Source organism: Salvelinus fontinalis, unplaced genomic scaffold (assembly GCF_029448725.1).
Source record: "Salvelinus fontinalis isolate EN_2023a unplaced genomic scaffold, ASM2944872v1 scaffold_0859, whole genome shotgun sequence".
Taxonomy (NCBI): Eukaryota; Metazoa; Chordata; class Actinopteri; order Salmoniformes; family Salmonidae; genus Salvelinus; species Salvelinus fontinalis.
The window spans coordinates 65,093-81,835 of record NW_026601068.1 but is presented as its reverse complement, the minus strand read 5'-3'; the positions used below and the strand labels follow the sequence as shown (position 1 = coordinate 81,835).

Sequence of the window (16,743 nt, the reverse complement as noted above, 5' to 3'; positions counted from 1 at the left end):
CCAAGTTAAACAATTCAAAGGCAATGCTACCAAATACTACATGTTATTTACAGATTGATTACCAGGAATTTATTAAGTTTACCAGGAATTTATGAGAATTACCAGGAATTTATGAGAATTACCAGGAATTTATGAGGATTACCAGGAATTTAGGAGGATTACCAGGAATTTAGGAGGATTACCAGGAATTTAGGAGGATTACCAGGAATTTAGGAGGATTACCAGGAATGTATGAGGATTACCAGGAATGTATGAGGATTACCAGGAATTTAGGAGGATTACCAGGAATTTATGAGAATTACCAGGAATGTATCAGGATTACCAGGAATTTATGAGGATTACCAGGAATGTATCAGGATTACCAGGAATGTATCAGGATTACCAGGAATTTAGGAGGATTACCAGGAATTTAGGAGGATTACCAGGAATTTAGGAGGATTACCAGGAATTTAGGAGGATTACCAGGAATTTAGGAGGTTTACCAGGAATTTAGGAGGATTACCAGGAATTTAGGAGGATTAACATGCATTTTGTGGAGGGTTGTTGGATTGACCTCCGGACTAATCTAATGATGTTTGTTTGTGCATGTGTGCGTCTCAGGTGAAGCATATCTTTGAGGACCCTCCCTGCAAGTGTCCCAATAAGTTCTGTGTGGAGAGACAGGCTCAGGGCCGCTATCGCGTCGGAGAGAAGATGCTCTTCATCCGGGTGTGTGTGCCACCTCCTCGTCTTCTTTTTAACGCACTTTCTCTGACACAAAAAAAACACCTTGTTTTTGTAACATGATTTTTCTAGTTGCACACGGCTCAGCCACGTAGTTAACAGCAGCTGGACTTTAAATTGGGCTTGGACTGTGCCTGCCAAAATATCTTTGACCGAATGTTTTGGGTTCGGTGGGGTCAAATCTGAAGTGTTGAAATCTGGTGTAAATAATTTTGCACATGGCTGGCTTGTACTGTAAGTGATTTACACTGGGGTTGTGGTGTTTCATATTGCTGTGAATATTATATTGATACGGCAGATATGAATACGGATTGTATGCCCGGCTACAGAAATACTTACTTAGGTCCATTGCTCCTCAGTGTCCTCGGGGACCCATAGACCATTGATGACTACAGATGGCTGTTTATTGACAGCCAATTCTGTCCTCATAGCAAACCCACTCTTTCCTTCTTGTTCTGAGATTTGATGAGTCTGAATTTTATGAGTCTGGATTTGATGAGTCTGAATTTTATGAGTCTGGATTTTGGCTGACCCACTTTTACCAGGAATTTGTTGTTTATTGACCTTTCACTTTTGTCAGGATTTAAAAAAAAAAATATCCAGGTTGGAGTTATATGAGGTTTTCAGTTTAACAACAATAATGTTTCTCATCTCAATGTGAACTGAATCGCACACACACACACACACACACACACAGTCACACACGCACACACACACACACAGTCACACACACACACACACAGTCACACACACACACACACACAGTCACACACACACACACACACACACACAGTCACACACACACACACACGTCACACACACACACACACACACACACAGTCACACACACACACACACACAGTCACACACACACACACACACAGTCACACACACACACACACACACACACAGTCACACACACACACACACAGTCACACACAGACACACACACAGTCACACACACACACACACACACACACACACACACACAGTCACACACAGACACACACACAGTCACACACACACAGACACACACACACACACACACACACAGTCACACACACACACACAGTCACACACACACACACAGTCACACACACACACACACAGTCACACACACACACAGTCACACACACACACAGTCACACACACACAGTCACACACACACAGTCACACACACACACACACAGTCACACACACAGTCACACACACACACACACACAGTGCACATTGCAGTGTGTTGATATTTGGACTGCCTGACTGTGTGGATGACAGACGTCCATTGTCTCTGCTGGTAGCAGCTCCTCTGCTGCTGTGAGCCTTCATTTACTGGTGATGCTATTCCAACTATGTCTGTGTCCTGGCCCATAGAGATAGAAAGAGAACTCCTCTTTGTATTATCCATGCTTAAAAAGAAAAATGGTTTATATCCATCTAGACTCCTCTTTCTACCTCTATGGGCCAGCCAGGGTTGATGGGGTTCGGGGGAAAAGAGAGCCCTCAGGATCAACAGGCTTGATAAATAATACATAGGATTGGAATAGCCCTTTTCTAAAACACAAAGATACTTTACGATAATACATATGCAGTTATTGTTGCCAATGAGCTATTGCCCTAATTTGTATTTATTATTAATTGTTTCCTCGTTTACATAAAATATAAATGTTCTTATGTCAAAATATCTTACTGTATACTGTAACGTTCTATTTATTTATTTGATTTAACTAAGGCAAGTCAGTTAAAGAACAAATTCTTATTTACAATAACAGCCTAGGAACTGTCTTGTTCAGGGGCAGAATGACAGATATTTACCTTGTCAGCTCGGGGATTCGATCCAGCAACCTTTCGGTAACTGGCCCAACCCTCTAACCACTAAGCTACCTGCCACCCCTAACTCAAACAGACCTTGCAAAAAAAAAATGCCTTGCAAGAATGAAGTCTATTGACAAGTACAGATTGGTGAAGTAGCATTTGGTGCTCTTGGGATCTTGGATTTACAACCAGGATTCACATGTCTTAAAATGCTGTTGAAGGAGGATCTGGACTGTAGGTCAACAAGGGCTGACAATGCGCTCTAGAAGGACCCCTGCTGGTAGCACACAGTATCACCATTTCTGGATGGATAGCTCTTTGAGGATCACAAATGCAGAATAAGAGAAAGGTTGTATGTTAGCCTGGTTTTAACGTACATGGACCAGTGTTCAGGGTCTAAAATAAACATTTTGTTCTGATAGTGCCCTCTGCTGTCAAGTAGATATCTTTAAGAAAAGATTTTCTACCATACAGAGAGGGGGAACTCAGACATCTTTTGTACGATAGACGTTTCTTTCAACCATCCATGAGGGTTGCTGAACAACCAAGGACAAGTCACAACTAAAGGCGAGTCTTGATTCTTCTTTGTCCAATGACTGTTCAATTCCAATAATGAGCTTGTTGGACTCTAGAGTGTTGGATGAAATGACACGTCTGTTGCTGTGTGCTCTCTACATGGGCTGTACATGGGCTGTACATGGGCTCTACATGGGCTGTACATGCTCTCTACATGGGCTGCCTGTAAGGTGTGAACCTCCATCTCACTCTGGTTCTCAACTAGCAAAATGGAGGTGGAAAGAGTACTCCAATTATCATACTTGAGTAAAAGTAAAGGTACCTTGATTTGAAAATGACTCAAGTCAAGGTGTCACCCAGTAAAATACTACTTGAGTAAAAGTCTAAAGTATTTGGGTTTTAAATATAAATTAAAGCTATAATGTTACTTATATTAAGTATCAAAAGTAAATGTAATTGCTAAAATCTATTTAAAGCTACAATATGTAACTTTTTTGGGCGACCCACCAAATTCACATAGAAATGTGATTTCTAGATGTGTCATTCACAATTGAAAGGAAGTCTAAGAAGCGGTAGATCTGTTCTATGTGTGCTATTTCTATGCTTCCTGTTCTTACGTTACGTTTCTGTATATTTTACTTTCGGTTTTGTACTTCAAACAGTTGAAAATACAATATTAATATTTTTTGTTTATGGAATGTATATTTCAAAGCGGTTTTAGATTGTACATTGATTCTCTACACTATACTTGTTTGTTTTGTCACATAAACTGAAATTAGGCAAACTATTAGAATATTAGCAACCAGGAAATGGTGGTGTGATTTCTACATAGTACACCTTTAAGTATCAAAAGTAAAAGTATAAATCATTTAAAATTACTTATATTAAGCAATCCAGACAGCACAATTATTATATTTAAAAAAAAATGTGGATAGCCAGGGGCACACTCCACACTCGGACATAATTTACAAACAAATCATTTTTCTTTCGTGAGTCTGCCAGATCGAGGCAGAATGGATGATCAGGGATGTTCTCTTGATAAATGTGTGAATTTCAAAACATAATTCTGCCCTGCTAAGCATTTAAAATGTAATGACTACTTTTGGGTGTCAGGGGAAATGTATGGAGTAAAAAGTACAGTGCCTTCGGAAAGTATTCAGACCCCTTGACTTTTTCCACATTTCGTTACGTTACAGCCTCATTCTAAAAATGGATTACATCGTTTTTTCCCCTCAATCTACACACAATGCCCCATTATGACGTCACAATACCCCATAATGACGTCACAATACCCCTTAATGACGTCACAATACCCCATAATGACAAAGCAAAACAGGTTTAGATATTTTTGCTACTTTATCCCCCCAAAAAACTGAAATATCACATTTACATAAGTATTCAGACCCTTTACTCAGTACTTTGTTGAAGCACCTTTGGCAGCGATTACAGCCTTGAGTCTTCTTGGGTATGACGCGACAAGCTTGGCACACCTGTATTTGGGGAGTTTCTCCCATTCTTTTCTGCAGATCTTCTCAAGCTCTGTCAGGTTGGATGGGGAGTGTTGTTGCACAGCTATTTTCAGGTCTCTCCAGAGAACCTTGTTTCTCATGGTCTGGGAGTCTTTAGGTGCCTTTTGGCAAACTCCAAGTGGGCTGTCGTACCTTTTACTGAGGAGTGGCTTCCGTCTGGCCACTCTACCATAAGGGCCTGATTGGTGGAGTGCTGCAGAGACTGTTGTCCTTCTGGAAGGTTCTCCCATTTCCACAGAGGAACTATAGCTCTGTCAGAGTGACCATCGGGTTCTTGGCCACCTCCTTGACCAACGCCCTTCTCCCCCGATTTCTCAGTTTGGCTGGGTGGCCAGCTATAGGAAGAGTCTTGGTGGTTCCAAACTTCTTCCATTTAAGAATGATGGAGGCCACTGTGTTCTTGGGAACCTTCAATGCTGCAGACATTTTTTGGTACCCTTCCCCAGATCTGTGCTTTCGCCACAATCCTGCCTTCAACCTCATGGTTTTTGCTGTGACATACACTGTTAGTTGGGGGACCTTATATAGACAGGTGTGTACCTTTCCAAATCATGTCAATTGACCACAGGTGGACTCTAATCAAGTTGATGAAACATCTCATGGATGATCAATGGAAACAGGATGCCCCTGAGCTCAATTTCAAGTCTCATAGCAAAGTGTCTGAATACTTATGTAAATAAGGTATTTCAGTTTTTTGAATACATTATTATCTCTCTCTCTCTCTTTCTCTCTCGCTCGCTCGCTAGCTAGCTAACCGGCCACCAGGACACCTGTTCACACCCAGGCTCCTCTCTCTCTCCTGGATACAGGCCTAGCCGCGGTCTGCCAGCACCATAGAGACATGATTGAAAAGGCCTCTGTGTCAAAAGCCCATAATGTCCCTAGTCACAATGCCTGAGGGGGCACACATTCATGGAACGAGTGTCCCGCCAATGGCCTGTTGATTGATTCTGTTAAAGAGGCTTATAAATGTTTGATGTTGAGAGAGCGAGAGAGAGAGCGAGAGAGAGAGCGAGAGAGAGAGCGAGAGAGAGAGAATAGAAGAGGACAGGCCATACCACATACCACAGATATCCTATTAAATGATATATGTAATTCTATGGGACACACAATCTAACTTGCTACTTCCATTCAGGAAGTCACTGTCTGTCAAATGGGGCTTTCTGCAGGCACTCATTCCTGCTTGGATTGATTGTGCTCTAAAGACATTCTACTGTAAATGTGATCTCCTTTTGTTTATCATGTATTTAATAGGATTGATAATGGCAGAATAGCTATGTAGTTTAATGGAATCACAACGTATTGTGGATATGGCAATGGCACCCTTTTTATTTCTCTGTCCCGCTATTTATTTGTGTGGTGTAGATGTTGCCACGGTAACCAACCCAGGAAACGTACAGGAGTACCATGTTAGACGGTAGCAGGTAGCAGGCAGGAGTAGTGTTTACAGTAGTACCACGTTACAGAAGGTAGCAGGCAGGAGTAGTGTTTACAGTAGTACCACGTTACAGAAGGTAGCAGACAGGAGTAGTGTTTACAGTAGTACCACGTTACAGAAGGTAGCAGGCAGGAGTAGTGTTTACAGTAGTACCACGTTACAGAAGGTAGCAGGCAGGAGTAGTGTTTACAGTAGTACCACGTTACAGAAGGTAGCAGGCAGGAGTAGTGTTTACAGTAGTACCACGTTACAGAAGGTAGCAGGCAGGAGTAGTGTTTACAGTAGTACCACGTTACAGAAGGTAGCAGGCAGGAGTAGTGTTTACAGTAGTACCACGTTACAGAAGGTAGCAGGCAGGAGTAGTGTTTACAGTAGTACCACGTTACAGAAGGTAGCAGACAGGAGTAGTGTTTACAGTAGTACCACGTTACAGAAGGTAGCAGGCAGGAGTAGTGTTTACAGTAGTACCACGTTACAGAAGGTAGCAGGCAGGAGTAGTGTTTACAGTAGTACCACGTTACAGAAGGTAGCAGGCAGGAGTAGTGTTTACAGTAGTACCACGTTACAGAAGGTAGCAGGCAGGAGTAGTGTTTACAGTAGTACCACGTTACAGAAGGTAGCAGGCAGGAGTAGTGTTTACAGTAGTACCACGTTACAGAAGGTAGCAGGCAGGAGTAGTGTTTACAGTAGTACCACGTTACAGAAGGTAGCAGGCAGGAGTAGTGTTTACAGTAGTACCACGTTACAGAAGGTAGCAGGTGGCAGACAGGAGAGTTGTTGTAATTTAAAAGGTGTGAAGGAAATTAACAGAATATTGCTATATACAATGCAACCCACATCATTACAATTTCTTGGTTAAACCACAGCACATGAATTTTTAGTTTTGGAGTCATTTATTAGTGAAAAGGGAATCAAACAAAGCCATTGTATTAGCTGTGAATTACTAGAGATGTCCATCTACTACACTAGGCAAATTAAAATCTGCATCTCAAAGACATTTCCATTGTGATTTTCATTCTTCCCCCTCTAATCAAGGTCTGATTTAGTCCTGGGACATCGGGTCAGTGCGATGAATTATCAGGTGGAACAGAACACCAGCAGTACTCTGGACCTCCAGGCTGGGATTTGAATAGCCCCTTTGTACTACACCATGAAATAATATCGTTGTCAGCTAAAGATTTTCCCAGAGTTTTTTTTTGAACGTTTGTGAACACTGACTGGACAATATAGTAATCTTCTTCTTCTTGTTCTCCTAGATGCTACACAACAAGCATATGATGGTGCGTGTGGGAGGAGGCTGGGAGACCTTTGAGAGCTACCTGTTGAAACACGACCCATGTCGGATGCTCCAGATCTCCAGAGTGGAGGGGAAGACCTTTCCCATGTCCCCCAAGTCACCCAACACCAAGGACCTCACCCCAGACAGCTACTTGGTGGTGGCCGCACACTACCGCAGCAAGAAGTAAAGATGGCCGCCTACTAACACAACAAGAAGTAAAGATGGCCGCCTACTACCGCAGCAAGAAGTAAAGATGGCCGCCTACTACCACAACAAGAAGTAAAGATGGCCGCCAACTACCACAACAAGAAGTAAAGATGGCCGCACACTACCGCAGCACGAAGTAAAGATGGCCGCCTACTACCACAACAAGAAGTAAAGATGGCCGCCTACTACCGCAGCAAGAAGTAAAGATGGCCGCCTACTACCGCAGCAAGAAGTAAAGATGGCCGCCTACTACCACAACAAGAAGTAAAGATGGCCGCACACTACCACAGCACGAAGTAAAGAAGGCCGCCTACTACCACAACAAGAAGTAAAGATGGCCGCCTACTACCGCAGCAAGAAGTAAAGATGGTCGCCTACTACCACAACAAGAAGTAAAGATGGCTACCTACTACCGCAGCAAGAAGTCAACTGGCGCTTCAACCAAGGGGATCAGTTTGAGCAAGGCGAGGATGGTGATGGCCTACTACCACAACAAGAAGTAAAGATGGCCGCCTACTACCGCAACAAGAAGTAAAGATGGCCGCCTACTACCACAACAAGAAGTAAAGATGGCCACCTACTACCACAACAAGAAGTAAAGATGGCCGCCTACTACCACAACAAGAAGTAAAGATGGCCGCCTACTACCGCAACAAGAAGTAAAGACATTCATGAGGACCTGAGGAAATGACCTCTTGCCTTTCCCAACTAGCAAAACTGATTGAAATGACAGTGACACAGGGCAAAGCCAGTTGACACTGTCATTCCAACCAGATTCCAACCAGTTGCTTGTACAGTATGTCTTCTAGTTGATGTAAGCCACAGCCGGCCCACCTGAGCTACAGAATAGACAGTGGCCAGCAGGTATATATCTCCTGTCCTAGCGGTCACGGCAAACTAGCGTCACGGTGACGGTTTGATTTGGATTTCTAGCCTTTGAGAATAATCTATGCAATCATTTTGACAATCATTTTTAGTCGGGGATTGAGGCTGGTATATTTGGTTCTAAAAGCATGTTTTCTAATGTTACCTTGTGTGTATTTTGTTTGACTTTTGTCATTCATTCATTTAATAGTGTGAAAGTATAGTATGACTTCTGTAATAATTGATATATTCTGAATAGTGATTGGATACTGGTAAATCTGAATCTGGACATGTTCCACCAATCATGTTCCTCCTACGGTTCCACCAATCATGTTCTTCCTACGGTTCCACTAATCATGTTCCTCCTACGGTTCCACCAATCATGTTCCTCCTACGGTTCCACCAATCATGGCGTTTTTCCTTTCCTTGTTTTCTAAATATGCAGCTACACCACACAAGGGAAGATAATCATGGCTAAAACAATATATTTTTAAATGTATTCATGTAATCACACAATCAGTCACAGTACAGGCTTACTGGTTACCATGCCCAGGGACTTGTCTCTGGCTTGAGCTTTTGGCTTTAAAGACCAAAGGGTTCCACCATTCAATCTAATGGAAGTCAACATTTAAAATATGTTTGAAATAGTGCTACTTTATTATGTTAAAAGTCCTGACTAATATGAACAGCTGTAGGATGTGTTTATTATGGTGCTGATTATGGATTTCTCTGTAATGTCTGTTAAGAGTGATTCTCTTTTTTTTCACGAGCTAGTTCTGCTCTCCTGTTTTGAAGTTAAAAGCTTTTGATCATTTGTTAAGGAACGCTATTAACATCATTATTGTGAGAAGATTATTTCCGAGGATTAAAGAGACAATCAAATGTAGAATATTTCTTTTTGATTCTTGTGAATGGCAATAGGACTGATCCAGATAACATGTATTGTATGGTCTGTCTACGATAACGTAGATTTGTGTCCATTCAACCTCATCCCCTGGCAAATTGCAAGAGAGCTGGCTGGTGGACAAGACTCGTGTTGATTGCTACTTTACTGACACCTACTGGTATGTTACAGTACTGAAAATGGCCATCCACAACTACAACGTGATGGCTGGCACTGGCTTGTTCCAAGAAGCCTTGCGAAACCACACTAACAGACATGTTATAACATGACATTCAACCAACCGTCAGAGCAACCTCCAATCAAATCTAATCCTCTTTTATTCGCATTTACAAAATAACCTGTTTTACAACAGCATAGAAATTGGAGTCGTTATCCTTCATCAATGTTATTCAGTCACAGAACAAATCGTATATTTTACACACTCTAGCCTATAGTGCTGTGCACTACTTTTGACCAGGACCCATAGGGTTGTGTTCAAAAGTACACATGATGACAGGGAATAGGCTGTCATTTGGTAGAGCCTGGAGCACCGACAGATCACTGCTGGGTTACATTACAGATTAGAACTATGAACCAACCAGGAACTACTAGAATTCAATGACATCACTTTATTCACACAAACTACTAGAAAACATAAACAATCACAAAGACAACACATCCGTTTTATAATACAATTTATTGAATTTATTTTAAAAGAGGACGGAACATAAGATTAGAATCATTCAAACAGAATAGGGCCCGGTTTCCCAAAAGCATGTTAAGGATAAATGAATCGTTAGAACCTTCGTAGGAACATCGTACAATTTCCCGAGCGGTTTCACAAAACCATTGTTATTAACGTTGCACTGGAAAACGCTCGTAAATCTAATACACTACCTCAGACCACTCGGAGAACAGCTAAATGCGTCCGTACATGTTTAAAAAAATATTTTTAATAAACAATCTCCGGTAAAACATGAACCTAGAATCACGTGTTTTTCCGTCTGTGACCGCCGATAACATCTGAACAAAGTTGACTACAAATAATACAAAGTTGCCAATGCCTTTGCAATTTATACAAACAAGCGACGAATACAAATATGCTTCTAATGCAAAACGATGACTGTTTTAAAATATAAACAGTAGGCTCTAGGACCATTTTAATCATATTGAAATACATTTAATGTTCAATCAACTGAATTATATTTTGTTACTTGAAGGCTACTGTCTGAAACTAAACCAATTCACCTTGGTGGTGTGCAGACTGGTTTTATATTATTCTTAACGATTTCACACAAAGCAGAAAAAAATGCAACAATTTGTCTGTGAAACTATATATACACTGCTCAAAAAAATAAAGGGAACACTTAAACAACACAATGTAACTCCAAGTCAATCACACTTCTGTGAAATCAAACTGTCCACTTAGGAAGCAACACTGATTGACAATAAATTTTACATGCTGTTGTGCAAATGGGATAGACAAAAGGTGGAAATTATAGGCAATTAGTAAGACACCCCCAAAAAAGGAATGGTTCTGCAGGTGGTGACCACAGACCACTTCTCAGTTCCTATGCTTCCTGGCTGATGTTTTGGTCACTTTTGAATGCTGGCGGTGCTTTCACACTAGTGGTAGCATGAGACGGAGTCTACAACCCACACAAGTGGCTCAGGTAGTGCAGTTCATCCAGGACGGCACATCAATGCGAGCTGTGGCAAAAAGGTTTGTTGTGTCTGTCAGCGTAGTGTCCAGAGCATGGAGGCGCTACCAGGAGACAGGCCAGTACATCAGGAGACGTGGAGGCGGCCGTAGGAGGGCAACAACCCAGCAGCAGGACCGCTACCTCTGCCTTTGTGCAAGGAGGTGCACTGCCAGAGCCCTGCAAAATGACCTCCAGCATGCCACAAATGTGCATGTGTCAACATATGGTCTCACAAGGGGTCTGAGGATCTCATCTCGGTACCTAATGGCAGTCAGGCTACCTCTGGCGAGCACATGGAGGGCTGTGCAGCCCCACAAAGAAATGCCACCCCACACCATGACTGACCCACCGCCAAACCGGTCATGCTGGAGGATGTTGCAGGCAGCAGAACGTTCTCCACGGCGTCTCCAGACTCTGTCACGTCTGTCACGTGCTCATGTGCTCAGTGTGAACCTGCTTTCATCTGTGAAGAGCACAGGGCGCCAGTGGCGAATTTGCCAATCTTGGTGTTCTCTGGCAAATGCCAAACGTCCTGCACGGTGTTGGGCTGTAAGCACAACCACCACCTGTGGACGTCGGGCCCTCACACCACCCTCATGGAGTCTGTTTCTGAACGTTTGAGCAAACACATGCACATTTGTGGCCTGCTGGAGATGGTACTCTCCTCAGACAGTCTGCTACACCTGCAACGTGGTACTCTCCTCTGACAGTCTGCTACACCTGCAAAGTGGTACTCTCCTCTGAGACAGTCTGCTACACCTGCAAAGTGGTACTCTCCTCAGACAGTCTGCTACACCTGCAAAGTGGTACTCTCCTCAGACAGTCTGCTACACCTGCAAAGTGGTACTCTCCTCAGACAGTCTGTTATACCTGCAAAGTGGTACTCTCCTCAGACAGTCTGCTACACCTGCAAAGTGGTACTCTCCTCAGACAGTCTGTTATACCTGCAAAGTGGTACTCTCCTCAGACAGTCTGCTACACCTGCAAAGTGGTACTCTCCTCAGACAGTCTGTTATACCTGCAAAGTGGTACTCTCCTCAGACAGTCTGTTACACCTGCAAAGTGGTACTCTCCTCAGACAGTCTGTTACACCTGCAAAGTGGTACTCTCTGAGACAATCTGCTGCACCTGCAAAATGGTACTCTCCTCTGAGACAGTCTGCTACACCTGCAAAGTGGTACTCTCCTCTGAGACAGTCTGCTACACCTGCAAAGTGGTACTCTCCTCTCAGGCAGTCTGCTACACCTGCAAAGTGGTAATCCTCTGAGACAGTCTGCTACACCTGCAAAGTGGTACTCTCCTCTGAGACAGCCTGCTACACCTGCAAAGTGGTACTCTCCTCAGACAGTCTGCTACACCTGCAAAGTGGTAATCCTCTGAGACAGTCTGTTACACCTGCAAAGTGGTACTCTCCTCTGACAGTCTGCTACACCTGCAAAGTGGTACTCTCCTTTGAGACAGTCTGCTACACCTGCAAAGTGGTAATCCTCTGAGACAGTCTGTTACACCTGCAAAGTGGTACTCTCCTCAGACAGTCTGCTACACCTGCAAAGTGGTACTCTCCTTTGAGACAGTCTGCTACACCTGGCGGTTCCTGAATAACAGTCTTTATGAACCCATCATAACAGAACCAGTAGAAAGGGAGAATACAGCCTGGTCCAACAATGGGCTGGTTGTTCTCTGAACGTCCTTCTGTAAAAAAAATTGTGAAGAAATAGTTCTTCAAGAAAGATTTTTTTACATTCACAAGCACTTGTGGTAATCTTAGTACAGTAAAACAATGGTTGTCTTCATTGAGTAGCCAAGCTATCGGTCAATCCACAGACATCTTGGATATCTCAGTTACAATCACATGCTTCTGAAACTTCACAAGAGATAAAACTAAGGTGATGAAAATCAAGAGGATTTAGGCTGCTTCTCCATTCAATTAGAATTCTAAAAGTTATTAGTAAGACAAGAGAGATTCAATATCTCCCAGATAAAAGCACAGATTTGCAGGACACAGCCTGTCTGAAAGCATAATATCTCTTATCCACCTTTATGTTTGGATGTTCAGGGAATACAAGATAAATGATACTTAAAGGTTGATTTAAATTGGTAGATAAGTGATTTGGCATTGTTGGGCTCCCGAGCGGCACAGCGGTCTAAGGCACTGCATCTCAGTGCTAGAGGCGTCACTACAGACACCCTGGATTGATTCCAGTCTGTATCACAACCGGCCGTGATTGGGAGTCCCGTAGTGCGGTGCACAATTGGCTCAGTGTCGTCCGGGTTTGGCCCGGTCGGTAGGCTGTCGTTGTAAATAAGAATTTGTTCTTAACTGACTTGCCTAGTTAAATAAATGAGTTGAGAGGAGGAAACAAAAGAAGATGAGGAAGAGGAGAAAGTTGGAGGAAGAGGAGGAGGTGTGGTGAGCTTTAGTGTTAATACTGGAGAAAGGCCTGTCCCAGTCTCCGCTGTCTATGTACCACCAATGTCAATATAAATATCAAAACAGATACCAAACATTAAGAAACTATAAGGAAGAGAAGAGTAACTGCAGTGAAATAAGCCAGGGACCTGTGGAAAGAAGCCCCCTGATCTCCCCGTGTCCGCCAGCAGGGGAGGACACAACACCTCAGCTCGTGCTGTATGGGGTGGACCGAAGGCCGATTCCACCAAGCTCTGGCTCACCCTCAGGTGTCTGAAGGACAAACTGTGGTCCTCTGACAACTTGTTGGTAGGGAAACGGGTGGAGACCCCCCACCAGGTAGTGGCCTTGAGAGCCACGGAAGCCCTGAGGTGGTATGGACAAAATAGTCTCGACCCCAGACAAAGTATCACCCACAACATCTAAGGTCCCGGCCGCCACGGCCTGACAGTGCTGCGGCGCCTAGGGGAGGGATCTCTTCTGGGCCCTGAAGGATGGTGTTAAGGCTGCGAAGGTTCAACTGAGATAGGAACAATAGCACACCTGAACTTGGTTAAAATAATTGTTTAATTCAAAAGTTAATAAATGGCAAATGCAATTTCCGTATATACGGGGTCACTGTGTCATCACGCAGGACAAGACAGAGAACTGATTTGTTCCTGACAAAGATATTATAATATACTCATGACAGAGATAATTCCCGTTTCCGAGCCGGCCTGTCAGAGTAGAGACTGGGCGTGGTTTAGACTCACCCAGCCTATCGTTGGTGTTGGCGCTTAAGCTAGTCACAGCCCCTTAGCGCTCTCTGGTGTCCCGTCGCTGTTGCTGTGTAGATTACGCTCCCTCACCCCAGAGACTGAGGTCAGACAGCTCTGCAACATTGTCTGAGCTATTTGCACCTGTATACAAAGCCCACTGTTCTCGCTCAAGGCTAACCACAGCTTCCCAGCACACTTATCTGAGGCTAACTGTTACTTCCAGCACACACACACAGACACCCAGGCTCCCAGGCCAACAGTTGCTAATATTCAATCACATGTGTTATAGTATTGGGTTATAGTGCATAACTCAGAACCTCACAGATGTTCTTCGTGTGTATAGTTGATCTGTTATTGTCTATTGTACACCACAGTCAGCAGTCTCCTGATTCACCCCCCTCCCTCTACACCCCTCCTGTGCCTCTCTAAGATTAGCACAGTTTCGGACACACAGAACAGAGCCCTTCTTGCCACACACACACACACACACATTATTGTTCATATATTAGGCCTTGTACATTGTTGCATACACACATATTTCAGGCTGTGGCCTCATGGTTAGGCTATGAGAACTGTTACTCCTGAGAACAAAGACAAATGTCAGGCCTACATGAGTCTTTAGCTTAAACTTTAATTAATGCAAAATCCTTCTAGTTTATAGTTATTTTAGCACGCTAAGCTTAGCAAAACCCCACAATGGGGGCGGAGTTGATTCGGAAGAGCAGGAGGAGGCAAATTTGATAAGGACTCACCCCATTCCTCCACAAAGGAGAGAAGACCGCTTTTTTAATAATGGGATTTTTAAACCGTTTTACATGTCTTTAAAAAGGTATACAGTACTCTTGTTTGAATTATATGTGCACATTTGAAATGGCTTTTACAGATTGGATATTTTTAAAATTAATTATTTCTTAGGTTATTTTATTGTTTTAATAACAACATGTACTTTTAACATATTGTAGCGACCCGCACAGACAGCTGTGTGTTATGTGTTAGGCTAGTAGGTGGTTGTGTTGTACTGACCAGTACACAGTGTTCGCGGGTCCGACATGTCAATCAACCTGCTATCTGCCAATCACGGGAATGCCTGGAATGTTCTGATGCCGGGCATCGTGGTGATTGGCGGAGTGGCGTGGAGGGGGGTTGGGCAGGGGGGTGGAGCATCGGAAGTTAAGACCAGGTTCACCCTTTGTTCTCCCTCTTTCGTCTGGGCTTCACAAGAGAAGGTCACGGTTGGCTTGTGGGCTACGGCCAAACAGTAGCCTGTGTAAAGTTAGGTTAATAAACCGTCAATTCGTAAACTCAAACCTCTGTCTGGATAATTGTTCCTTTATGATCTAGTCAGGTCATTACATTGGTGTCAGAAGTAAAAACGTCGATAAAAGTTAGCCAGCTAGCTAGCTAGCTGACTTCTGTGACTAGCTACCGTAGGTGAGAACGGGGTTGAAAATGCTTCGAGGGAATCCGAAAGTGAAGGTGGAGGTAGGGGACGATTATGGCCAATGAGGTACGTGTGAATGGACGTCGCTGGGTCTGGCTGAGGAGATCGCCAGGGCGTCGGAGCCCAGAGGCCGCTTGAGGGAGGACATTAGAGTGATGGCGGCTGAAGCGGGCATGAGCGCTTTGTCGACTGCTTCGCGCCGATTCTGGTGGGCGGACCGAAGGTGTGACGTCGACGAGGAATCTGGGGCTCAGGATGTAAACAAACATGGCGGCGCCCAGTTCCCAGCTGCGTCCCTAGCTGTTAAGACCCCGAAGTATTCCGGTAAGGCGGATTGGGAAGCTTTTCATGCTCAGTTTGAACTGTTAGCTCATTTTAGTAGCTACTGGCAGGTGCCCCTCTCCCCAGAGGCCAGAGCCAAAACTGTGTTCTCCACTAACAGGGGACACTGGCAGTTCAAGGTCCTGTGTTTTGGCCTGTGCAACGCTCCAGCTACTTTTGAGCGTTTGATGGACAGGGTGCTGGATGGCATCCCCGACAGCAGTGTCTGGTATACCATATATAAAGGCCTCCTCACAATGGCCTTATCATACAAGGCTCTACAGACAGATTAAAAAATACATAGGCTATTTTTGCGTTGATGATGTATGTATTGCTATTTTTGCGTTGATGATGTATGTATTGAAGTCAAGTGGTTCAACATTCAAGTGTATTTTATTGACAACATAGAACTGCTTGTACAAGGCGACGGTCGGTGGAAGTCTGGCGCCACCAAGTGGACAATTTGTTTTGTTCCCTTGTGGCATCAACGCTTCCTGAGATATTTTATAAAAGATAAAATGTTATGTCAATATTATTATCTGCAAATTGTTTCTCCCACCCGTATTTGATAGATTATTCCAATTTAGCTGTAAATCTGGTTTTAACTCAATAAGGATTTGTCTAGTTTCCGATTGGAGGGCGGATGAACGCGTGACTTTGTATCCTACCAATGTGTTACATTGTATCAGTGAAAAGTGTCTTTTCCCGACGTTGATCAAATCCCGATCTATGCCACCATTTTTTAACAGCATCATAATCTTTGATATTTGATGTAAAGTTTACAGAGCTCATTTTGCTGTAAGCGTTTCCGGATTTGACGTGTCTGAGAACGGCACCTTCCTCCCGAAAGCATTGCGGT

The 16,743-nt window shown here is 43.6% G+C and overlaps 1 protein-coding gene across 1 annotated transcript; it reads left to right on the top strand.

Moving 5' to 3' along the window:
- Positions 1-498: 498 nt before the first annotated feature.
- LOC129847472 (growth arrest-specific protein 2-like) lies at positions 499-9,257 on the top strand. Its single transcript, XM_055915277.1, has 2 exons — positions 499-708; positions 7,275-9,257. Exons 1-2 carry the CDS (start codon positions 586-588, stop codon positions 7,482-7,484), a joined length of 333 nt encoding a protein of 110 aa, XP_055771252.1. The 5' UTR covers positions 499-585; the 3' UTR covers positions 7,485-9,257.
- Positions 9,258-16,743: the final 7,486 nt, after the last annotated feature.

Excerpts from the sequence above, each read along its gene's own strand:
- LOC129847472 (XM_055915277.1), top strand. The coding sequence starts at position 586 with ATGTGTGCGTCTCAGGTGAAGCATATCTTTGAGGACCCTCCCTGCAAG. Across the intron at positions 709-7,274 it reads AGAAGATGCTCTTCATCCGG|ATGCTACACAACAAGCATAT; the intron begins GTGTGTGTGCCA and ends TTGTTCTCCTAG.